Raw genomic sequence first — 24679 nt, forward strand, 5'->3', positions numbered from 1 at the left:
TATTGACCAAATCCTTTAACAGATGATATACAGTTTAGTTAAGATTAAGCAGAACTGTGTCAGGCCAGAAGTATTAAAAGTTGACTATTTAGAGCCTATAACTAAAATTGATAAAAATAACTGTACTAATAATAAGTTTTAAACATGTTTGCGTGTCAAGAAACGTTGCAAATGTTTAGATCTTATCTTACATTTCAATCCATTTTCCCATTTTGTTGTATGTATTGTTTAAAACTTGTGCTCTTCAGCTCAAGCGACTTATATTGGAGGGATAAAAGCTAAATGATAAGCATAGAAGGTTACGCTCTAACAGTTTGACATGCGCAGTAGAACTTTGGCAGGAGGATTGCTACCTTTAAAAGCGGTTGTAAAAGTCAGAATTTCTTCAAACTTCTCTGCGAGCTGCAGCGGTCGAAGTGTGATGAGCTGATGAATTAAAGTACATAATCAGTCTACGATTCACAAGTTAATGTATTGCTAATATGGTATGCTCATTGTTATTCTGTGGTAACATTAGGCGTTCTTGCCTCACCTGTGAACAATAATTTATTCAGTCAACAAAAAACTCGTATAATGAGTTTGTTTACTCTTCCCCAGTGCTGCACAAGTACTTTTGTCGTTGAGCTTGACTGATTGAGACGTCACAAAAAAAGAAAGCTCTTTAAACTAAAACGTTATTGGTGTGACGATAATGTAATGGATATGTTCAAATGTACGAGTTTTCGTGGTAACTTGAATGCAGCAACGGAGTTAGCTTACGGCCACAGACGTTGGTGAAGTTTAAACTGTCAACAAACTCCAACAAGTTGTCTGTACGTCCAAATGCGCTTCAGCTGGCTTCTGTAGACTCCTTTTTCCCCCCACAGCAAGTATGAGCCTGGTCAGAGTGTCAGCGGTAACAGAGTTATGTTGAAAGCGAAAGCTGAATGTTTAAATAAAAAAGCACAGGACAGACGGAGACCTACGTTATGTCAGCGCTGGACAGACCCGCGGCGGAGCTCACCGTCATGGATGTGTACGATATAGCGGCGGTGCTCGGCCACGAGTTTGAGCGGGTCATAGATAAATTTGGCTGCGAGTGTCTGGTCAAGGTGGTGCCTCGAGTGGTGAGGGTGCTGGAGCTACTGGAAGCATTGGTGAGCCGTGGAGCCGCCGGACAGGAGGCCGAGGATCTGCGGAGAGAGCTGGACAGACTGCACCAAGAGCGGAGCGACAGATATGAACAAGAGAGGAAGCACCAGACGGTCAGTACTGTACCCCTTTATCAAGCCCAAAGAGAGTGTAGGTGTGTTTTATTAATCTCTTAATTTGTCGTAGTGTTCGTTTCACTCTACCTGCTTGTGCTTTTCTTGTGGACTTGTCTGACAATCTGTATGATTTGTTTGTGCAGCTGTCTGTCAGTGTGCCTTATGCTATTTGAAGGTAAGTAAACACACTTTGGATCTGCACTGATAACTTTTTTTTTAAACATTACCTGCTATTTTTGGATGATCTACTCTAAAAAAAAATGATACGACTGACTCATTCCTTACAACTTTCAAATTATGTAATTTATCATTCATAACTAGCACATGTTGCATTGTAGCAAATAAACTTTAAACTGGCTTAACTCTCATTTTTTTAGTTTCCTACCCATCACTCACAGGTTAATCAGCTGGGTGTGATCACTACATCCCCTAATTGATGGCACATATTTAGCACCAAAGGAAATATGGCACAATGCATATAGATAAAAACTGATAAATTAATTAATAATAATAATAAACGCATGAGGAAACACTTGCCTGTGCTGATGTTCTCTACGTTTCTTTATATTTTCCTGTATCTTCTGTGCTCAGGAGTTGGAGCAGGTGGAGGATGTATGGAGAGGTGAAGTCCAGGACCTGCTGTCTCAGATCACCCAGCTACAGGCAGAGAACAAGAGGCTTTTGGTGAGCCTCTCTCTCAAAGAGTCCCCCATCACAGAGGAGGACCTACAAAAACACGAGGGTGGGTCGCCTGCTGCAGCAACATCTCTCTGCCACAGATCTGATTGTGGCCATAATGTGACCGCTACACAGGAGATACTATTCATTATGTCAGTGCCATTCAATAAAAGTATCTATGAGCGCAGTTACATTTATTCAGTGATGACACGCGACCGTCCTGTTGTGCAGTTTTAAAGCGATTTGGATCCGAACCAAACCCTCGATGGGTTCTTCCTTTGTCCACGACTCACTTCTTCAAGTTTCCTGAAAGTTTCATTGAGCTCTCGCCTCTCACCTTGGTGATAGAATAAAAGAGCCCTGGTATGGGATTGGCATATCACATCTACACCAGGTGATACCCTGCGTTGGGGGCATCAGCTGAGAAATTGTATGACTGGTGCATCTCTCCAGAAACAACATACAAAACATGTTGAATATATGCAAAGTATATAGTTTGATGATTAGAATAAAGGCTCACTTTGCTCTGTCGTCTACCACCTTTGAAGTATTGCCGCAGAGTCAGATTGTGCGTTATCTGGATGACTCCGGATGCAAAAATCAGCACAGACTTGCTTTGGGTTAACTTATCATCTGCTGAATGTTACCTTGTACAGTCACAGTAAGCATAAATACATGCTTGCTCGTTGTTTGACTTGAAGTAGGCCATGTAGACGCACATCTTGAGCTTGTGTTGGAGACTATTTTTGAAGCAGAACAAAATATAGCTCTCCTGTGAACCTCATGTTGAGTGCAGCTGCACTTACAGTCAGGGCTGCAACACACACACACACACACACAGAGAGATTACAAACCAAATGAGGGGGGGACTGCATGACATTATTACTTTCCCCACTGATTTAGTTATTAATTTATTATTGATGATGTAACAAATGCTTTAATACCAAGAAGAAGCCAAAGCAGGCCTGAAAGAGACCAGATTCTAAAAGTTTAAAGGTTTTAAATACTGTAACTTTTATACTGATTTATCATCCTTTGTGTCACTTCCAAGGGCCTGATTTTTTTTTGTTGTTCTTTTTTATAGATTTTGTCACATAGTTGCATAGTTTCTGTTAAGTGGACTCTTTCACTGTGATTTATTAAGAATTTGATAATTGATGCTCCTTCATTACATGTTGAAACTTCAAATGCTCAGACTTTAGTGATCTAATATCTGAAAATGGCTGCTGTTTGATAGAAATGGAAGCTTTGTTAACTGTTGAATTTATTGATGGTATATTTTTCGTCTGAATACGCTCATGTAACATGTGGTTATTGTTTTCATAACAGCAGGGATGTCAGAGAAAGAGAATGAAGTGATGAAGAAGCTGAAAGACTTGGTGAATAAACAGAGGGATGAGATCCGGGCCAAAGACCGCGAGCTGCTGCGAAGAAACGAGGACGTTGAAGCAGTAAGGGTTTAATCTGTGTACATCACAGCCCCTTGGAAGATGTGTAGTCTGCAAATTACCATGCTTTATTAAACACATTATCTTAATAACAGCTCCAGATGCAGCAGCATCGGCTGATGAGGATCAACCAGGACCTCCTTCACAGGGTAGGAGTGATGGAGGCTCAGGGCAAAATGGTGATTCAGCAGAGGGCTGAGCTGGAGGCTGCGGCTCAGGCACGGCAGCAGGAGCTGGGAGCTCTGCAGCTGGAAGTCACAAGGCTGACACAAGAGCTCCAGGAGAGAGAATTGGAGAGAAAAGTTGCAGAAATAGAGGAGTTACCTCTGTCAATGTGTAGGATGTCGCCGCCACCACCACCACCACCAATAACTGTAAGAAAAGAAGCTGTTGGACTGTTAAACCACGAAGACAATGTTCAATATATGTGTTGCCGTTTTCCTAATCACCTGTTTTGTGTCACAATCCAGTCTGCAGCAACAACAATATATAACTCTGTGAAACCGCAGTCGGTGTGGGTGGAGTGTGCAGAGGACCCCGGCTTTGTGGCAAAGTGCTTTGAGTGCGACAAGAGTCTTTCCCTTCCACCAAAGTCTGCACATGGAGAGAAGAACGTGAAAAACTCTGACGAAGATGAAGACACAGCAGCACAGTTGCTGGTAACAACTCCTTTCAGTCTTCCATGTGCCGTTCCCATTGTTACTGTGGTTTTAACCAAGGCTGTTTACACCGAACAGGCCATGTTTTAAAGCTTTGTATATCAGCTTCCAATGTTATTCTGCTGTTTTATTGTTACAGCGACCTGATTATTAAAACAGCTGCGCTACAACACCAGTGATCAAAGCTCATTAAAAATCCCTTCATCATTTCAAGTAGCCAGAGCAGATCATTAAACTTCACTAACAACGCAACCAGATTATTATTACTGCCTCTTTTCGGTTGGGCGGGGAAATTCTCAGCTATCTGCTTTATTGTTAGTGTTCATGCCGTGCTGGGCAAAGGCTGAATGTGTGTTTTCAATGCAGAGCGGATCAGCTGATACAGAATCAGAGGAGGAGAGCCCCGATGAGGAGTCAGACAAACCTCGATTCACCCTGCAGGAGCTGCGGGACGTCCTGCAGGAGAGGAATGAGCTCAAAGCCCAAGTTTTCATGCTCCAGGAAGAGCTGGCATATCATAAAAGGTACGATTTGGTCGCAAACTGTAGATTTGAATGTTTCCCAAGACTTTAATGTGAAAGATAACCTTGTCGGTGTGTCTCAGTGAGGAGTTTGAGGATGACATCAGTCCCATTTTTTCTGCCCCATGTCATCCACCGTACCCAACTTCAACTGATCAGCCTGAATCAGGAATAAGACGCTTGTGAGTAAGGAGTTTTGACTCTACACCGAGTTTAACCAGCACTTCACTGGCTGTTTTGCTTTTTAAACCAAGAATTGATTGTCCATGAATCCATAAAACAAATGTGAAAACGTGTTTTTTCAATATGGATCGTCACTTTGATTCACAAATCACAATTCTTTCATTATGTTTATTTTTGTCTTCACTCTAACTCTGAATTTCCCTCCGGTCCTCCCTGTCACCACTCCCTTTTGTCTACTTTCCTCTCTGGCCAGGATCTTCACCGCCATAATGCCAATGGTGGCAGCTGGTTTGATCACAGACGATCCCACGTTGCTGCCAATCAGAAGACTAGTTTCCTTTGTATGATGATGTATTGAAATTCTTTCTCATTTTTTATCACCATCTCAACAGTTCGCCAACGTACAAATTTGTTTAACTGGCCCAATGGCGGCATTACTCAATTATTATGAACTAAAACCATGTTAGATTATACTGTGTTGTCATAGCTGTGTTCTGAGCTTTTATGATGTGTTTCTGTTTTTATCTGTGCTAGCTTGGTGAAGGCTAAATTGTTCAAATATGCAACAACTGAGAATCCCTCAGGGTTTGACATGAGTCGTCATACACTGACGCTGCTTTGCAGTCTCTGAATAATGTCATCATTTGTCAGGAAGATATCCAGCTACTTCATACCCAGAAACTGGACACCTTGAGTGATTTACATATTATTTCAAAGTGCACTAAAGAGACTGTGTGAGATTGTTGTCTTTATTGTTAAAAAGAAAAAGCACCTTCCAATCAGTGGACTTGTGGCGTACAATCATGTTGTAGTTTCTCCTGGCAAACCAACCAAAAGAAATATTTTCAGTCAATGATGAATAATGTGTAAAAATGCCGTAACTTCTCACACGTGCCAGAGAGCACCTGTAAAATAGCGTTTGTTGAGGGTAAAGAAATAAAGTTTTATTTTTAGTCTTTTGATTTTTGGTGTTGTGTCACTATCACATATCAACTTGACAAAGTGTAATAAAACGATTGTGCTAGATTTAAGAGTGATGTAATTATGTCCACTGAAAATGTAACATCCAGCTTTGATAGTATAAATGATTTTGAGAACATAATTTTGCGTTTGTAAATGTTACCCATTGACTGTGTTGAACGACACACAGGGCCGTGGAAACCATAAACATCACATCACGTGTTTTCTCACCTGATTCTGACAGGCCTACAACAGCACTGGGTAGAGGGTGGAACAGAGATACGTAAGAAGACAGTTTGACTCAAACTAACCACGTCACTTGATTCCTCTTCCTCAGAGAACTTTCCGGTTCGACATTGTTGAGTGAGATCTCTTGGACCATAGACGATCTTTGCACTCACCTGTCGCTAGGATACTTAGCCCTCCTCTGCTGCTCAGCTAGACACACTATTGGTGGGTGAGTGATGGGGGAAGTACAGCTCTACTGGAACTTGGTTACCTTCGTTCAGTAAAACTATTGAGCCGAAGACAAAAAGAGAAAGATAGCATTGTGTTTCGAGCATTATAAGTGTCCGCTGGTGGACTTTTTAAAAACTTTTTTTGTGGTCATTTCAAGGAGTCACACTATTCTATTATGGAATTTGGTGAAGAGCCGTCGCCTGCTCTGGCTTTCGAGAAGGACGCCTTTGAGCTCACTGTCGAAGATGTCTATGACATTTCGTACGTAATCGGTCGAGACTTGTTAAAAATAAGCAGTGCGGGAGAAGAGGTTTCGGATTTGCAGTTCAGGATAGTCCGAGTTCTGGAGATGTTTGAAACTTTGGTCAACAAGTACAACTTGTCTCTGGAGGAGCTGAAAATGGAGCGGGACAACTTGAAAAGCGAACTGGACAGGATCATCAAGGAGGGTGCCTCCTCCGGACAGGGCACTGTGAGTTTTACGGCCCTCTGCAGTTCAGGCCCTGTTTAGAGGTGGATTTTTTCAGAGATAACAGTTCTTGTCTGCCATCACAGCAAACGGCGGGCCCAAACCAGCTTGTGGTGGACCTGACAGACCCCAACAGACCGCGCTTCACCATGCAGGAGCTGAAGGAGGTCCTGCAAGAGAGGAACCAGCTGAAGGCTCAGCTCATGGTGGCTCAAGAGGAGCTTCAGCTGTACAAGAGGTAACGAGTGCAATACATGCATACAGGCTGTATAAAAGGTTCTGTTATATCTATTTTTATTATTTATTGTCTATTCACATCAGGAGCATAATAGATATCTTACTGTGGTGTAATCCACAATCACTCTCCTAATCATGTAGCTAATAAAATACCTTAAAAACAATACTAAGAAATCAGAAGATTATGAACTGTGTCAGTGAAGGATAAGTAGCAGAACTTTACTATCAAATTGCATTGCATTGTCTTGTTTTGGTGTAGCGAGAAGTTAACTTGAATTTTAATCTTAAAGAAATACACAGCTTTTTCTAGTCTTAAATTAAAAAAAAATAAAACTCGTTAGAATTAGAGTGTCTAATGTGGACACGTGTTGACAATAATACTAAGCATGCTCACACATTCAGTGCACACATTGTCACTATTTTCTGACTCTGATATCTGCTGTGACTCAGAGTTGTTCTTAGCCTTTGGCTGAAGACATAACTACACCACTTTAATTCTGTAGGTGCAGCTTGGTATCGATATGATTATTGCTGATTATTGATATCTGACATCAGGCAGGTAGAGTTAACCTGTGCAGCTGTTGTTATAAAGCTCTGAACAGCCTCATATTTCAGAGCAGCCTTAATATTTGTAACAAAAACTGATCTTGGTTGTCGTAAAGATCAGTCATGTCACAGTCCCGTAAGTTGCCTCCATTTCATATATATCATATATATATATATATATATAGCCCTGTTGGAGATGGTTACTGAGTGAGGCTTATAATCAGTCTGACTGGCATCATGAAAACAAGCACAAAAATGAATCCCATATTAAAGATAAAAGTTGCAGCAGTTTTGCATCTTTTGATCTCGTTGCATCGAATATAAAATCAATGTTTTGTTTCCCTGCAGTGGGATTCTGCCACGAGCTGAGCCCGCCATGGTGGAGGTGGATCTGGAAACACCAGCAGCCACAGAGCACAGTCCAGCCACGATAAATGAGAAGACAACCATAGGGAAGCTGTGAGTAACCGCCGGCGTTGCTGCACACACACTTGCATGCCCAGACAACTAAGATAATATAAAAGCAAACACTTTTCTCCCTCGCTGCAAACGTTTTGTAATGGGACAGGTAAAATGGAAGGAATTCGCACCATGCTGTAGTAAGCTTGCAGGGAGATTGTTCCCACAGCCCCTCTCCTGTCTGCTAATGATGTACTTGTGACTGAGTGAAGTCATGCTAATTCTGGGGATGTTTGCGTGAGCAGAGAAGGAGGGAAAGAAAGAGACTGGAAACTGTGTCTCTCTTCCAAACTTGCTGCAGTAATTACAGTCTGCAGTGACTCAGTTCTCAGTGTGTATTTTTTTCATGTCCACCCACTATATTCAGGGGGGAAAAAAACAACTAATTCTTGACTTTTTTTTGTTTCTAGGTTTTCATTCAGGCGAAAATGAGAAAAACTTTTCACAAGCACCAACCACGCAGGAGGCAAACAGGATTTGTCGGCACAATTTAACCCTTTTTGCAATGACTTTTTTTTTTTTTTTTTTTTTTAAACTTGTCCATCTAACAAGCACAACATTTTGTACTGGTAATTGTAGCCTAAGATGTTTGGGTTTTTTAAAGTATTTCTGAATGGCTGAATTATGAATTATGTGAAGAGAATTTATCACAGAGAAACTGGAAAGTATCAACTAAGTGGTGTTAGTCACCTTGAAGGCTCGCGTGAGAAATGAAATGATTTTTTATATGTACATTTTATGAATCAAAATGAAGCTTTTATGTTTGCACAGTCATCTGAAACATTTTCATGGATCAGTTTTATCAACAAAAGGAAAAACAAGATCACATCGGCTCTGAACTTAAGAATAAAAAGATGTTTTAACATCTTAGATAGCGTCAGTGCTTTTTACTTGATCTGAATATTTCTACGGCTCTGATCTCATGTCAATATGAAGAAATCGCAGGAAACAGAAGATGACAGCTAATGTACTCCAGCCTGAAAATTCAGCACAATCTTACAAATTTCAGTTTCCACAACTGTTGGGATTGTGGTGTAGAATAAGAGGTAATAGTTTGCAGATTGTTTAGACCCAAATTGATTTAAAATAGCTCAAAGACAAAACGTTCTTATCAAAACTAAATGTTTTTCAATTTAATGTCATTAAAAGCGTTAAGTGTTCTGTCCTGTTGGTGGGAGGAGTGTCCCACTGGGCATGTGTAGCATGAAGCTCATTGCTCAGATGTTTCTTTGTGGAGGAATGACACTTTATCCTCACATCAGCACTGTGAGAAGAATGCAAAATGACCTCAGGTTGCTGCGGTGTACAACTTACCGTTTTCTGCATGTTTAAGCCCTTCTGCTGTCCCGTATGAAACGGATAACAACTCCTCCCATATCAATGGAGAAAAGGTTGATTTTAAAAGACCGCATCTGATTTTAAACCTCTTAAATGTTTGGGTTTTTTTGCACCGACTACGACACAGCTGGAACGAAACTTTATTCCTTAGTTTACAGCACGAGCAGTTTACATTACCCCGAACAGAATTCATCACACAAAGGAAAAGCCCGTGGATAATGAAACACTACTTGTGGGGAAAAGGACCCTTCAAGCTTGCAGCCATTTGCTACATTTAAATTAGAGAATTTATAAAAGCACGATAAAAGCAAATTTAGCAAAAATACACTCTTCAAAGACTTAAGCTGTAGCCTCCATTTAAAACAAAGAGGCTTTGCACTGGATAGAAAAGCATTTTGGAGACTGTTCATGTGCGCCGTCTTTTACATCAACATTACATCAGAGGGAATCAAGATGGGAACGTCCATGTTTGAGCTTTCAGTATTTGAGCCAAGGGTGTGCAGAAACGGAGTCCTTGCTCCGGTCGCCGTAGTCGTAGAGCAGCTCCTCCTCTGCCTCAATGTCTTTAGACGCCACCAAGATCAGATGAGGCATTCCATCGATGGGATGGAGCCTTGTCTGGCAGTTTCCACTTTTACTGTGGTTGATCAATCGTCCAAGACGTCCCGTTTCCTTCGTGGCATCTACACTGTAATATATTAAAGAAAACCCCGTCACTACAAGATGACACATGCATCCGTGCTACAAAAATCCAACCTTTTCAGCCTTTGAGCAATACTGATGAATTCTGGGAACTATTCAACAAGTTATCCGTGACTACCCAAGTCTTGTTCTATAGAAGAAACTATATGGAAAAGGTCTTAGAAAAAAGAAAAAAAAAGATCAATACGTGACAGAAATTCTAAATATATATTTCTATGTCCATACGAGTACTGATGGGGAAAAAAAAGCCTGCATAAAAAAGCTCAACGCTCCAAAAGTTTCTTAAATTCAGACATCTATTAATTTTTTTATGAAATACCAGATGATGATCATTGGTTTTATAAGATAACACTCGAAAATAAAGATTTGTATCCAAACTGACTGTCAAATATGACAAAAAAATAAATAAATAAATAAAACTTCAAGTGAAAAGTCCACTTCATCGTTTAAAACAATGGTAATCTGAGAGCAAAGGAAACTGTAAGATTACATCGACTTTGACTCAACATCTCTCGCTAAACATTTTAAATGGACTCGAGGAAACCGTCCACCTGCTTGGAAACGTGCGAGGTGCAGTCGTTATTCGTTTAAATGTGACTTTGTGTGTAGTGTATTATAGTGTATGCACGGCTTTAGCGTACACATCGGTGACATTTGGACATACCAGTAATTTTTAGATTGGTACTGGAAGTAGTACATGTAACAGCCAGTTTGCGGATCCTTGGCGTACTGGGCCTCTCGAATTTTTGCCTGGGCTCGGTCCAGTAGGTCGCCATGGTACTCAACAACATACTCTCCCTTTTTGAAACCCCTGACAGCAAAAACTCCTCTTCCTTTTCCCTCCATGTGTTTGACCTGTTGACAGAGATGCGTTTAACTGATTTATCAAACATGTTACTCTCTTAGCCACCATAGAAATACCCAATTTGTCACAAACAAAACGTCGGTGACGAGCAGTTAATCACCGCGAACAGCATGTTGCAGATTCAAAGGTGTCAAACTCATTCCAGCAATTAAATGTTACCTCCATTCCCTCTTCAATGCCATTCTTTATCAAGTCATCGATGTGTTTGTGTTCTTCACTCTGGTGAAATTGGATGAAGCATAGTTTACTCAGATAAAGCATGAGCATGGAAATGAGAGTTTTACAACTATCACGCTCCTTATAAAAAGCTTTTCTTTCATACAAACCTTCAGCTCCGTTTTAGTTTTTCTGTTACTCCGTCTGATGGGAAAATAGTCAGTGACCTTTCTGTTTTGCGGAGCTTTGTTCTCCGCCCTGTAAATATGAGACATAATGATTGTGAAATAATGATTCTTTATTTTTTTTGGCCAAGTAAAAATGATGCATCGGCTCCCTTTACTCACTTCTTTGCCCTGTGTTTGCGACCACTTCTACTCCGAGGTTTGGCAGGAAGCTTGCCGCCTGTTGCAGACTTGACTGGTTGTTTGTCCAACTCTTTTTGCTCGAGTTGGTCAGTGGCTCGCTCTCTTGTCCCGTGACTGTGAGAAGCCACTTCAGGTTTCGGCTCACTGGGCTCACAGCCCTCAGATTTAATCTTAGTGGGTGTGTCTGCAGTGAGGAGGAATGAAACGGACAGCTGCCTTAAATCTTTAGGCTTAATCACGAAAGTGAGGTACCCTCAGAAATGCAGTTAAGTTAGTCATAAGATAGGTCAGTGAACACAGCAACCATTCAACTGGAGATGCTTCTGTGGTATAACATGGATCTGCCAACCACATGATGACAAAGAGGTCAGAAGCACAATAGCTGCAAGAATGCATGAAATAGAATTTGGGCAAACAACAGGCTTTCAGATTAGTCAGTTCAACCAGTTTTTAAAGACGCTCACCTTTTTTCAGCCTTGACATGTCAGGATTGGTTGCATCAGAATCATTTCCCTCCTGGATTACACTGTCGCTTAGAGGGGATCTGGGTTTACTTGGACTTTGCAGACTCTGTAGAATTGACTGCGCCTTGCCAATGCAAGTCTGCAAGAAGAGGTGTTGTTCACATCAGTTAGAAAACGAAGAACCCTCAACAGGAACGAAGAAATGCAAGGTTATATTTTTGTAAGACTGTTCAGAACCAGGAACAACAAGCTTTACATGTTACAAGCTCTGTCCCACTTTTTCCCCCCTCAACAATAACAAAACAGGTGATTTGTTGCTTTAATCCCAGAAGATCTAACAGAATATATCATCAGCAGATTGCTAAAAACTTAACTGCCTATAGCAACAACTGTGTCCGAAACCAGCTTTGTTCACTCATTTGCTTCTCTTCAAAGTATTATTCATCGTTTGTATTGAAGTGTGAACAAGAACCACACGGTTCATCTTTGCAATGAAAAGCAACTAGAAATGAGTCAGTAAAATAAAAGACATATTAGACATACAAGAGCTAGACTAATTCATCAGCCAATTAACCAGGTCAGTTCGAGGCCATTTTGAGACCATCTTCTTCAGCTGATTATTTCACAAGATCAACAGCCAGTTGTTCCACAAAGATGGTAAGAAAAAAAAAAGAAGAAAAAGAAGCTGAATAGGTCGGCTTTGGCAAACAGACACTGCAGACATAACAGAAAAAGTAAGTTCAAAAGTAAGTTTTGTTGTCACTCCGCTGCAGTAATAATTCCATCACATGTTCAATCACGTTTTCCAACATACAAAGAGAGACATAAGAGATTTAAAGTCTCTGTAAAGACATTTTTATGTGTACTCAAGATCTTCTGATCATCTTCACAGAAAAACAGCCTGTGCAAATGTGTTGTTTTCAAATAAAAAAGGGAGGGAGATCAGATCCATCTGTTTGAGACGGAGGAGCTGATCAAAACGTTTCCCTTTAAAAGTGCTGTTGCTGCTTGTAAACTATATCCCGACACCTTTGGGAGTCGCATGCTTTACAGACACAAAACTATTTGTATTGTTGGTCAGAGTCGTATCAAATGAGCCTAACACAAATATACAAATCAAGTCCTTTGGAATCTGCATGTGCAGATCAAGTCAGTTAAAAAGCAGTAGTAGTCATCACTCAATCAATCACAAAGTCTCACTGGAGTCACATACTGAAAGGGATGTCTTTACTTGGGTAAAGTTCATAAAACAATCCCCAGTATGTAGCCTGGGACTTCATGTGGGGGTTTCTAAGGCATGATTTGCAGAAAATATTATATTCATTGCAACAGAATGGTTGGATCATCTATTAAATGGTTTAAATAGATTTAATGTGGAAATAGAACTACGGAGCAAAGAAAAAGAAGAAAAAAGGCATGTTATTTGAGACCTACTATTTGAATATTGTGTTACGGGTTGTGATGCGTCTGTACGGATTACCAAAATATTAATATATAGATCTTATTATTCATTTTAATAGCACATTTGACATTGTATTGATGGAGGATGCTGGACTTTGTGGATCTTTTGTTGCCTTCAGCTGCAGCTGTTATTTATACCTTTTTTTCTTCTTTTTTTAAAAAAAAAAAAAAAAACCCCAACCCCTCTTCACTTCCTTATACTTGTATCAAGTGTCTTTCATGAGCAAAATTCCTATAAACACAGAAAATGACAAATTTATTTTAATTATTGTGGCCACAACTGGGTTGTGAAAACTGGTACTGCGACGGCTGTATTTGATGGACGGAGGAATCGTCGTTAGCAACTGTAATTCTTGGATGTTTGAAAGTAGGATAAAATCATTTCCATGGCATCTGTACAATCTCTGGTATGTAGAACTTTTATTGTTGGACAGTATATCAATAAAACGGCAAGTTTCAGTTCCTGACCAAAGCCAAACATTTAGTGATAATTTTTAAATAAATAAATAAGACAAATTGTGGTTCTGAGTCAGCCTTGAACAGCATTGGTTAAAACTAAAACTAAGCAAATTAAAACTAACACCTAAACAGTGTTTACTGAAATGTTCTTTTGTCACAATGAAACATATTTACGGTCAATACTTCAACTTAATATACTGGTGAAGGCATTAGAAACAGTGATCAGGCTGGGGTTGGTAGTTCTGTGTGAATGGATCCTGTACAGATAACAGTGAGCACCCTGCAGTAGGGTTAGGTAACTGTACACTTCCTGGCAGTTAAACTGAGGCCCTTGTTGTATTATTATTAATTTCCGTTAAGTAACTTTGTAAAATATAATAAATACTGGTTTGTAACTTTGTGTAAGCAAGGCCCAAAACAACAAAAACATACCTTGTTAGTTGCAGGCTTGTTTTCCTTTGTCTCAGCCTGTGAGGTGACTGTATGTTCAACAGTGTCCTCTGGCTTTTTGTCGGTTCTCAGCACATGTTTCTTCCCTTTGTAAACATGAGAACAAATATGTGTAAGCAATACTATCTAGCTCAAGCCATATATTGCAAAAAAAGCCGGTGAGTTTTGTGTACACAGAAGTATGTTTATTTAACAAAGTTCATCCTTTGTTTTGGCAAACCAACAGTCGCTGTCGGCTGAATAACTTCCACTGCAGCTTCTACGACACCACAACAAGTTCTCAAACAGCGACACATAAATAAGTCAACCTTTTGCCATGTCAGTTCCCTGAAAACAATCCAAAAGACGGCGTGGAGTCTTGTAAACGTTGCCCTCTGTGTCCACGGGCTCCTATGAGCTTCGTTTATCCTCCGCATTGAAGAGCACAGTGCAAAATAGGTCGGTGGGCTCGTGAAGGATTTTAAAAAACGCTATTGCACCTCCCATTGGCTGTTTCGTCCAGAAGGGCGAGGCGCAAGCGCGAGTGCCGCCCTCTCATTGGCCGCAGCGTTGACTGTCACACAGCGCCTTCAGGCAAGCACGATTCCGTAAACCTGCCGGATGCATTTTGCCTAAAAGGTGCAAAAGATATCTAGATCTGAGAGACATTATCGGAGTAAATGAAGGTTGAAATGATAATTGTAATTGATTTAGAAAGCAGGGTGTTATTTGTAATTAATCGGAACTGAATAGAAAATCAAAACATCTCTTAAGAGCGTGATATGGCATGTAGATTTTTAAATTTCCATAAATGCAAAGGGTCAAAGAGAGACAATGCTTAATGATAGCAATTTTACCTTAATTATAGCTATCTAAATCTGAGCACTATTCCCCATAGCTAATATCTGTTTATTTATTTAATTATATATTTTTTCATTTTCATAATGATTTTTTCTAAGCCAAGAGAATATGGAGCAGGTGCCAATTACTGCAGACAGTGACATATATTTGGAGAGTACATCTAAAGTGTTCAAACTATGTTATTGATGTCTGGAGTCTTTTGCTGACATCTAGTGATAAGAGGTAAAAGTTGTGTAAAAAAAAAAGTCCACAATCTTGTAAATACTGCAACTTCAATATAGCTTTTTCCTCTGTTTTCACCATCAAGTAAACCCCAAACAAATGCTCGTGCCTGATCAATGACAAATCATTAGATAAACAAAACGGCCACAGATTTCCTAGAATAGGAACAATTCAAGATACATGTATCAATAAATGCTTCTAAAAATATTGATGCAAACCTACTAACACCCACAGCATATCTTCAGGTAAAGAATACATACTTTGCATTTTACTGAAAGTGTTTACCCACAATAATAAGTTTAGGAAATATTCTCCAAGTACTGAAAGATGCACCATTAGCTTGAGCGTTTTATGTATATTTTATTATATAATTGTTGTATCTTGACATGTTTTATATGAACTGTGACATACATAAACTGTGCATGAATGATGCAATGCAAACTAAAGTATGGCTGAATATGTTAATGACAACAATACCTTTCCAAGTTTTGTTTTTGAGTCTTTGCAGAAATGCATCAGGTTCATTGTATTCATTTTAAGCAGTGTCATTTTCAGGTTTGGAGTCTGCAGACAGAGATTCTTTAAACTGTCTTTTCCTTTCCAGATTCTCATTAACCCTTCTCCTCTTCTCGTCCTTCTTCAAAACAGACTCTTTCTTCTTCACAAGAACTTCACTGAGTTCTCCTTTATATGCAACATCAAGTTTCTCTCTCATGATTTCCCGGGCACGCTTACGATTTGTATCCACAGATCGGGTCTGATGGCACTGGAGGGGAAACAAAATGACAAGCAGACGAAACACTGGCTGTGAATCACATTGTTGTTGTTTTTTCACAAGTTTCTTTTTTTTTTTAAAGTACCACAAATAAGTAACAATGCTGAGGTTCTTTACAGGAATATTCCATACTCCTTATGTTAATATATAAGGAGCTTATGAAATATTTTGCAAGGTTTTCTCTAGATTTATATTTAGAAGTAGGCATGATGCACTTGATTGATTAACCAAAATTTGATTTGCAATTATTTCCAATTTTGTTAAGACTTTGTTCATTAAAAATGACCAACATTTCAATTAAATGTAAATGGGATGATAGTAGTAGTGTTGTCAGGCTCCACCTCAACCTATTACAGGGATGTCCAAAGTCGGTCCTCGAGGGCCACTGTCCTGCAGGTTTTAGCCCTTGAGGACTGGATGTGGACATCACTGACCTATTACAACCATAAAGCACTGATTTTAAACTAATGCAGGATAAATAATAATGAAATTATATATGATAGTAAGAGAAATGGAGACAATTTTTATGCAATGACTAATCTACTTTTGGAATAGTATTACGCTTTCAAACTGCAGTCATATTCTTTTAACTCAGAAAACTTTCACAACAGTGAAAGTTTTACTTACTTACTATGACCTGACTCTAAGCCAAAAAATAAGGATAAATTCTGATAGTTTTGATTAACAGAGAGCAATCGGTCATGTCCACTTGACAAATAAAAAATATCTATATTTACCTTCACAACAATCCCAGTGGGGATGTGCTTGAGCACCACACAGTTGCTGGTTTTGTTGGTAGCCTGTCCTCCAGGCCCAGATCCTCGAACAAACTGCTCTTCCAGCTCATCCTCGATCAGGACTGGAAAGTCTACCAGGTCCTTCTTGCCGACTGACGAGACACATGTCAGTCCGGGAGGAGTCGGTCTAAGCAGCGGAGAGAGCCTGGGAGCAGCTCTCCAAAAGACCCCCCTGGTCACACTAAACATACGGCTGATATGTGTGACAAGCAATAACATTGCATTACGGTCTATTTACTGTTAACTAAGAAATGGTTCCATAAGCAAGGACTTGTGTTGTGCATCCACTGGAAAAATGTCGCGGTCACGGTGTGCTCTTATTTATGTTCTATCTTGTCTCCTTCGCTTCCTTCCATAGTCATCCAATCGTCAGGCTTGTGTTCTTCTTCGTGGCCGTTAAAGAAAGTATACCGATCCTACACCGCCGCCGTGTGTTAGCTAGTCGATCAAAACAATATTGGCATGAAATAAATGTATCTAAAATTAACTAAAAATACACATGGAACATTGTCGCGAGAGTTTGGTAAATGATGGGTGTCTATCACTGCTTGCAATTATAAGTATTGGTTGGACAATCGATCTCATCCACAGGGACACAGAACACCAAACAGTCATCCTCAAAGTGATTTTTTTGCCCAACAAACAATTTAAAAACCTCAGAAATATTTAAAATACTTTACAAAATGCAGCAACTGCCCAGAGATTTTCAGTCTCACAGCTATTCTAATTAACTGGCCAACTTATCATTTAATTTGCAATTGTGTCGACCGTTTTGTAATTCCTGATAAAATTTTTGATTCCTGAACATTCAAAATATTTTATGAGCTCCTATGTTTCGTGTGTGGGGTGAATTTGATCCTCATAGTTACATTTAATCTGAATGCTCGATAGATGAATGTCGCATCTTCAGTATTAATTTGTGTATTTCTCACCCATTTGGCACCAGTTTCCGTTATTTTTTTTCAAAAGACATTTCCTTGTTGCAGGTTCTGCAGGACTCACACAAAGACACATTTCATCTGCAGATGACAGTCTTTCACATGGAGAGTACAATGAACTGTGATGCAATGCTTCCTGTTCTCCCCACTGACAATGACTATAATTGGTAAACCAGGAAACTATGTAGGTCACAGGAAAAGGACAATCCCTCTTATGACCTGTGATGACACCTCTGAAATGTTTCGGGCGATGGAGTCGAAAATTCTAATTACTTGAACTATATCTATAGTGCTCACATTATCTATCTATCTATCTATCTATCTATCTATCTATCTATCTATCTATCTCTCTCTCTCTATATATATATATAATGCAGTGGAAGATTTACATATTGTGTGAACATGTAGAATTTACGAGATCAGCTGACCTTTCAACCTGTCATCCAATGAACTCCATACTGTATGTCATGTATATATATTTAGTTAATGAATACATACTTGTATAAGGACGACCAGTCAACGGTTTGGACACACCCATTCACTTTAATCCCCCAGTGTGCCCAAATATTTGATTTGTACTGTGCTTACATTGTTTTTTCCTACTAACACTTATCTAATTGAGATTTATGAATATTATTAATGAACTGTATTGAAACATATATATGCATCCAAATACATATTAAAGTATGAGTGTGTGTCTTTGACTGGAATGACAATAAGCGCTATAAATGTACCTTTGTAACTTCACGGCACGCTTATCTCCACGGAGATACATGACTCTACGCTACCTGCTTCGAGCATATACTCTGTCGCCAGCAGAGGGCAATCAATCATTAAAACTGTTCGGGGTGAATACTTGTTTTCAAGTTAGCACAAAAGAATAAATACCGGAAGTGTAGTCAGCAATCTTTTAGAAACAAAAGCAAGACGGTGTCGTTTTACCTTGCCTTATATTCATGCTAAATTATTAATATATGTGTGGTGGTCGCTGGGACCAGGAAATATTTGAAGAAGAGTTAAAAACATGTTTTAGGGGAAAACGTTGAGTCCGTGGACGTGGTTGGACGGTAAGGGGTACAATTTCAACAAATTCAATGCGAAGTGTCCGACTTTTATTTCAAAATTAATACCGGAAGTCCTGCTGTTCTCGGGCCACCTCAGCAGCACTTCGTGTCGTGCTTGAAAGGGCTGAAGACTTGTAGCGGTTCAGACTTTAAGAGTGACAAGTTACTATGTCAAGAGCCACTCATCTGTCCGTCCGTCGTCCTTCATGGTTCTGGGGACTGAGGGAGCCGCTGCTGGCCTGAGTCGACCTCCCGCTCATTTCCCTGACTGTAGGACAAGCGCAGCCGCCAACACATGCGAGGGCAGCGTGTACATTCAAGGACATTTTAATGTGAACATAGCTACTTTGGCCTTCACTGTCGATTGAGGAAATCCAGCGTGCTTCTCGAAGTCGCAATGATGAGGCCAGATTTTGTAAACACTTGCAGAAACAGCGGGTGATATGGTGTAACACTCCGGGGCTGATGATGTTTCTCTGCGTGTCATCTTTGCACGTACCCGCACCCCTTCCTCTGCCGAGGGACCAAGCAAACGGCGACATAAAGGAAACCAGCCTCTGACTTTCGATGCGATCCTGTCAATTATGGCACCGTCTCCAGACATCACCGCGTCGGAGACAGCCTCCTGCTGATTGAAAACCCGCCTCACCCGCGAGAGTCGCGAGCACAAAACACGGAGATAGGCTGATGAACTTTAAATTGCCGACTACGGGAGTGTGGTGAAGCCAGAGGTGCATCGCTGCTGTGCATCAGGTCCAGGTATGTGATGAACACTGCCAGCCATCACTTTGCTATACCCGTGCTGCCATGTTGCTAGGTAACTAACGGACGGTGGGTTTACTCTAGTTCATCCCTCTCAGAGGTGTAACGTCACATAAATAAATCTTATTTTACAAGTTGTTGTTTTTTTTCTTCCTTGAATAACACGTGCTGTCATAGCCCGCCAGAAGACGTGTTTAGACTAACTTTGCATTCCTCGTTTCGGCTGAAGGAGCGCGGCTTGTTTTTGTCCTCTAATGCAATCCCCGGTCCGCTTGCTTACCACAGGCGTGTGTGTGTGAAATCTGATTAAATGCTTCTTTCTCTGGGCTGACTGTCAGATGAGCTGATTTTTATCATACAAATGATCATGGACGCATTATAAAACAGCGAGCCCCTGAGCACGGATGTGTTAAAGCTCCCAGGACAACCCAAACGGACATAAAACCCAAAAGAACATGAAACGACAACAAACCCAGCAGACGGGTTCAGTCTTGATTTGTGACCCCGGCTGGTGTATGTTGTATTAATACCCACTTGGGGTCATTTTGAAGCAATGCTCGGTGTCTTATTATGGTAAGTTGTCATGTCTCTTGAGTCTTTTCTAGTCTCACGTATGTATAAATGGATCTGTTAGAGATCTGTTGACCCATTTCCGTAGTTTAGTGTCTGTTTGTGGTTTTATTGTATCTCTCTTTGCAGATGTTTTCTTTCTCTTTCTGGAATGGATGTTACAATTCTTGGATAAGACTCGGGGCGCTTGACTCTTTGGGCCCTCTGGCCTGTGCCCCATTGGCACATCCATTTCTCTATTTATAGGGTGATGTCAGCTATTTTGGTAATACAAATGATTCATTAGGGTACCAGACCAATTGTATTGCTCAGAGCTAATTTTATGATCTTTCTTTTTTTGGTGCATGCTTCTTTTAGCCAGGATTCACATGGCTGCGCTGAGGTAATGCTCAGTGGTGGTCGGGCCCAGTGTTTGGAATATTCCCAAGATCAAACCCTCAAGTAGTCTGGCAATTTGATTGGCTGGTGCCTCTTCTGACGTTGGAAAAAGTTGAACTTTTCTCTATTTCCACCACGAGCTGCAATTAGCAAGGCAAAGCAACAGACTCAAAATTCAATTTGGCAAAGCAAGACGCCACCCCAATGTAAAGTGAATAAGAAGGGAGACCCATTGGCACCTAAAACTTGTGTCCGTGAATCCTGCCTTTTGCCACAAAAGTGCAAAACTTTGCGCGAAACCTCGCTGGAAATTACAGCCCGCCTAAACGAGCTGAAGTCGTAAAACTTCAAATGGAAAAACTTGATCTCATACTGCAGGTTCACTGGGAAACGTAGCAGAGCTCAAGTCTAAGTGGCACTGTATGCTCTTCACTTTCTGGAAAAACCGGCGTGCCACAAGTTTGCTCATCTATACCCAAGATCTATTTCTGTTTTAATATAACTTTGTGAGTCCTGCAGCAAGAGTCGCTCCACTTGACTCAGCAGGGCCTGGGTGAGTCACCGAGGCAGAGCTGACTCGCAGGCTGTGGCGTCTGTTGTCCAGATGATTGCTGTGCTATATGAGAAGGAGCTGCTACACTGTCGCTCAACTGTGACCCTCTGCTTTATGTCCAACGCCCCGGTAATTCTATTGAATTGCGGTTGTGTGTTAGAAGTGTCTTGGAGACAAAAGTGCAGGTCACACGCACCAGGGCAAATAGTTTCAGGCCTAATACTACTATGAACAGGGTGTGAACTCCGTTGGACGTGTTCAAACTTGAGTCCTGCCTGCTTGAAGCCACAACATTTGAAAATTGTGAAACCCGCTCAGCATCAGCAGTGCTGTGAGCTGAAACATTTAGCGGTTTCTGTCTTCTTCTTTTTTTTTTTTTTTTTAAATAAGATGAAATCACCAAAAGGAAGAACTGTTCATCCTTCCCAGTCTTCCTTGATCTGAATTATTGGGCAGGCTGCTCTTGGTTTCTCTTCTGCTTCGCTCTCTTCTGACTCTCTTGTGGTTTTTGGTTTTAAACTTCCAGCTTCCATTTCTTCTTTTTCTCGTCTGAAGCAAAAACTGTATGCGGCCAGCAGGATTTAAAACATTTATTTATTTTCTAAATTTCAGGCCATGGGTTTGTTTCAAGAGAAGCTGCATCATCAACACAGTTTGCTGGTGTTGTTGTCTGTTCTTGAGTCATCGAAGTGCTACTCTGAGGATTAAAGGCTGAGTGCTCTAGGTGAAGGTCATCCTTTTACGGTATCATTCATGACCCTGAATTCATGTTTTTATGGCTTCACTGTATTGTGATGACCTTTAAGATACTGTGAGGGTTTTTGGCTGCAACCATCGCAGCTCATATTTCACGGGCCTATGTGCATAACCAGTTGAACCTTCTCCCTTCCCCCAACCAACACTCTCACACGACATACTGTACAGTATGTGGAACATGGGAAGGGCTGTGTTCACTATGCAAATTTCAACACCCCCATGGTAATTTTTAAGCTGTAGGGAAATACTCGTCTTTTTTTTTTTTGTCCAGGTTTTTATGATAAATGACCGATTCTAAATTCCCTTTGTCTAAAAATATTCTGTTGACTCGTCCCAGTCGAATTATTAACTTTTTTTTTTGTAACTTTCCATCATTTTTAACAACACAAGGACTCAAGATTCTCAATCAGGAATGGACAGCACTTCTGTCTAATCACACTTTTACGCTATTATAGGAATATCTGCAGGCAACGGAAAGATCAAATCCACTATTGCTCTACGAAAACATGTTGTCAGTGTTATGGAGATCTGCACAGACAGGACACCAAGTGCTGATGTTGGTTATGTCAATCAAGTTCTGCAGCATTGCAGACATAGCGATGAATACAGCTCGAACTCAAAAAGTTAGTTAGGTAGCTTCTAAAAGCTCACTGATTTTACAATTTTCCAGTCATTTTCTTATGCTGTTAGATTTTTATAAAGTCTTAGGTTAAGTAGTGCGGTCATTTTTATGTATGTTGAAAACTGAAAAATTAAACTTGAATTGATTACATTTAGATTTTAATATATATATATATATCTCACTGAGTTTCCATCCCACAAACTAAGTTTAACAGTTATCTAATTAATTCGGCCCAAATATAATTATAATTCTTTTTTTTTTCTGGGAATATTAGATGAATTTCTTTGGGTCGGATGGAGCTGATGTATGAGCTTCTTTGAGTTTTGCTTTAGTCCCGTTTTCAAATACTTTAACTGAGAGGTCGAGGTGTGTTTTTAACAGCATCTTCAAAGTTAAAGATATGAAGGGTGGATGAGTGGCTGAAACTCGGCATCACGAGATGATGATCAGAAAGGTCGCAGGTGATGCTGCTATCTTTAGTCACTAGAAAAAGCCAAGTGGAGACACTGCCGTGAGTTTTCTGATGAATGAGGATAATAATTCCTAAGTGCACGTTGACTTTGTGCTAATGTTTGCTCATTCGTGTCACACGGGTCTCCTTTCCAAGACTAGAGTTACTCTCCACTCTTGTAATGTTGGACAGTTCACAGGAGTGGCAGACAAGAGCCTGATGGTCAGGAGGAGAATGCTGTAAATGTACTAAATGAGTGACGGTGGAGTGGAAAATTCCTGAGAAAGGAGCTTGCTGCTTTCGAGCATGTGTCCCAGTCCTGTTTGAGTATTCATAGCACTGCGTGGTGTTCTGTTTTTCATACTCTTACATGTGACAGATCCTCTCTTTTCCTGCAGTAAAGCGTACGATCAGCTCACTGCATAAATCTTATTAGCCTGTAACTAATGAGAAAGATGAGCGAGTGTGTAACCATTGAGTAACAGCGTTTCAGTCAAGGGAACGAGCCGCACTTCCTGCCAGTGAAAGTTTGAATGACGTATGTGGCTGCTCACCACATATTTTCTGAGCTGTTTATCAGCTCTGATCTCTGGGACAGGAAGAGTAAAGAAGCACCAGGTACACAGTAAAACGAGCTTCGTGATAAGCCGTGCAGATGTTCTAAGATACTGTAGACGTCACCGTTTCACAAACACATCGCTTGTTTTTGAGAGTTTTTTTCTTCGTTGCGTTGCTCCATCTGTATTAGGCTTTTAAATACCTGTGTGACAGCGAAGGTGGTGTTGTTCTACGTCCTTTTGTTTTTATTTTTAAAAAGGTAAAACTTATTTAAGCAGAGCCTCTCTATGTAGCCCAGACTGTGGACTATCTTTTTAAGCCTATGAATTCATCTGCGCTGTATCCTGCCCAACATGTAACACGACGACCGCCACAAGACAAAGAATAATCTCAAAGAGTCGCTGATCAGATGCAGTGGATAGTGATGGACATGGAGAGATTTTCTTTCAGACTCCTTACATCCTTATTGGAGTCTTGTGCACATAGAAAACTGACAAACTTGTAGCCCTTCGTTTCCGTGTGGTTCTAAATCTAGTGTCGTTTCATTAGCCAGCTTCCTGTGATTGCTTTGCTAGGATATTTAGTCCATTTGTTTTCCTTTCTCGTAATGTGAGAAATTGTAAAATCCGCTTAAAGAAAGCTTCTGAAAGTATTAAAATAGATGAACAAGCAACTCCTCGTTCTATCTGAGACTGGAGCCGGTATATTCTATTTCCTGCAGCTAATATCTTCTGCACATGAGTCACAACATGTTAGCGGTTTTTTTGGGTGACAGTCAAGTCGATCGCGAGTGATTTTCATATGCACTGACAGCACTGTTGGGGATTTTTCTTTGGTGCTTTCTCCACTGAGAACTTTCAAAAAGAGTCCCGTCATCATGTGAGACGCTCGTTGTCCCGTTTTGGTTTAGCAGTCCTGGAGCAGGAAGTTGCACAAGCCGAGCAGGGCGCCATGGTTGCTCTGAGGTGTTTTGATGTGAGAAATGTTTATCTTTTAATGTAAAAAGAGGCCACTAACCGTCATGACGGTTGTGCTGTTTACACTGGAATTCACCTGTCATGTAGTTCTCGGCACTGAGCGTAAAGACATTGTCATGAACAGCCGAGCGTGCCCTTTGGAACTGGGTAATGATGACTGATTGATGGAAAACAACATCCTGTTCATTGTGTTACTGCCTTGCACGTGCTCTGTTCTCTGTTGCTTATACCATTCAATGCCAGGCTCCAAGAGTACTGGTAACCAGCAGAACGATATATACCTCATC

The 24679-nt window shown here is 40.5% G+C and overlaps 5 protein-coding genes across 12 annotated transcripts in view; 3 read left to right on the forward strand and 2 right to left on the reverse strand.

Moving 5' to 3' along the window:
• Positions 1-746: 746 nt before the first annotated feature.
• LOC140309846 (RILP-like protein 1) lies at positions 747-5698 on the forward strand. 2 transcript variants are annotated; one of them, XM_072387875.1, is made up of 8 exons: positions 747-1244; positions 1839-1989; positions 3255-3376; positions 3469-3747; positions 3844-4032; positions 4399-4556; positions 4637-4735; positions 4990-5698. In XM_072387875.1, the coding sequence occupies exons 1-8, from the start codon at positions 969-971 to the stop codon at positions 5081-5083; spliced, it is 1368 nt and encodes a 455-aa protein (XP_072243976.1). In that variant the 5' UTR covers positions 747-968; the 3' UTR covers positions 5084-5698. The 2 variants fall into 2 exon arrangements, with proteins under 2 accessions (XP_072243976.1, XP_072243977.1); XM_072387876.1 differs by having other exon boundaries at positions 3258-3376.
• Positions 5699-6022: 324 nt separating this feature from the next.
• Positions 6023-8380, forward strand: rilpl2 (Rab interacting lysosomal protein-like 2). Its single transcript, XM_072386970.1, has 4 exons — positions 6023-6627; positions 6711-6862; positions 7756-7866; positions 8277-8380. Exons 1-4 carry the CDS (start codon positions 6331-6333, stop codon positions 8296-8298), a joined length of 582 nt encoding a protein of 193 aa, XP_072243071.1. The 5' UTR covers positions 6023-6330; the 3' UTR covers positions 8299-8380.
• A 946-nt stretch (positions 8381-9326) lies between these two features.
• On the reverse strand, positions 9327-14606 carry kmt5ab (lysine methyltransferase 5Ab). Its single transcript, XM_072386971.1, has 8 exons — positions 14438-14606; positions 14112-14215; positions 11760-11898; positions 11275-11479; positions 11098-11185; positions 10931-10990; positions 10571-10761; positions 9327-9892 (listed from the first exon to the last, which is right to left on the reverse strand). The coding sequence occupies exons 1-8, from the start codon at positions 14445-14447 to the stop codon at positions 9682-9684; spliced, it is 1008 nt and encodes a 335-aa protein (XP_072243072.1). The 5' UTR covers positions 14448-14606; the 3' UTR covers positions 9327-9681.
• Positions 14607-15220: 614 nt separating this feature from the next.
• Positions 15221-17134, reverse strand: mtrfr (mitochondrial translation release factor in rescue). 2 transcript variants are annotated; one of them, XM_072386973.1, is made up of 3 exons: positions 17052-17134; positions 16704-16956; positions 15221-15957 (listed from the first exon to the last, which is right to left on the reverse strand). In XM_072386973.1, the coding sequence occupies exons 2-3, from the start codon at positions 16950-16952 to the stop codon at positions 15727-15729; spliced, it is 480 nt and encodes a 159-aa protein (XP_072243074.1). In that variant the 5' UTR covers positions 16953-16956; positions 17052-17134; the 3' UTR covers positions 15221-15726. The 2 variants fall into 2 exon arrangements, with proteins under 2 accessions (XP_072243074.1, XP_072243073.1); XM_072386972.1 differs by lacking the exon at positions 17052-17134 and having other exon boundaries at positions 16704-17040.
• Positions 17135-18842: 1708 nt separating this feature from the next.
• LOC140309848 (membrane-associated phosphatidylinositol transfer protein 2-like) overlaps positions 18843-24679 on the forward strand; it is a 38535-nt gene continuing 32698 nt past the window's right edge. For 2 of the 6 annotated variants that reach the window (XM_072387877.1, XM_072387879.1), the window contains exon 1: positions 18844-19524. The gene's annotated coding sequence lies outside the window, so the exon portion shown is untranslated. Of the gene's footprint in view, positions 19525-24679 lie in introns of all 6 variants that reach the window. The other 4 variants (XM_072387878.1, XM_072387880.1, XM_072387882.1 and 1 more) reach the window with 3 other exon arrangements.

The sequence above is a fragment of the Leuresthes tenuis genome, unplaced genomic scaffold (assembly GCF_036924035.1).
Source record: "Leuresthes tenuis unplaced genomic scaffold, fLeuTen1.0.hap1 SCAF_6, whole genome shotgun sequence".
Classification (NCBI taxonomy): Eukaryota; Metazoa; Chordata; class Actinopteri; order Atheriniformes; family Atherinopsidae; genus Leuresthes; species Leuresthes tenuis.

Coding starts and splice junctions, on each gene's coding strand:
- mtrfr (XM_072386972.1), bottom strand. CDS start 16,982: ATGTTATTGCTTGTCACACATATCAGCCGTATGTTTAGTGTGACCAGG. Junction 15,958..16,703: donor CCACTGGGATTGTTGTGAAG/GTAAATATAGAT, acceptor TTTCCCCTCCAG/TGCCATCAGACCCGATCTGT.
- kmt5ab (XM_072386971.1), bottom strand. Junction 11,480..11,759: donor CATGTCAAGGCTGAAAAAAG/GTGAGCGTCTTT, acceptor TCCTCACTGCAG/ACACACCCACTAAGATTAAA. Junction 9,893..10,570: donor TACCAATCTAAAAATTACTG/GTATGTCCAAAT, acceptor AATATATTACAG/TGTAGATGCCACGAAGGAAA.
- rilpl2 (XM_072386970.1), top strand. CDS start 6,331: ATGGAATTTGGTGAAGAGCCGTCGCCTGCTCTGGCTTTCGAGAAGGAC. Junction 6,628..6,710: donor CCTCCTCCGGACAGGGCACT/GTGAGTTTTACG, acceptor CTGCCATCACAG/CAAACGGCGGGCCCAAACCA. Junction 7,867..8,276: donor AAGACAACCATAGGGAAGCT/GTGAGTAACCGC, acceptor TTTTGTTTCTAG/GTTTTCATTCAGGCGAAAAT.
- LOC140309846 (XM_072387875.1), top strand. CDS start 969: ATGTCAGCGCTGGACAGACCCGCGGCGGAGCTCACCGTCATGGATGTG. Junction 3,377..3,468: donor GAAACGAGGACGTTGAAGCA/GTAAGGGTTTAA, acceptor TCTTAATAACAG/CTCCAGATGCAGCAGCATCG. Junction 3,748..3,843: donor CACCACCACCACCAATAACT/GTAAGAAAAGAA, acceptor GTCACAATCCAG/TCTGCAGCAACAACAATATA.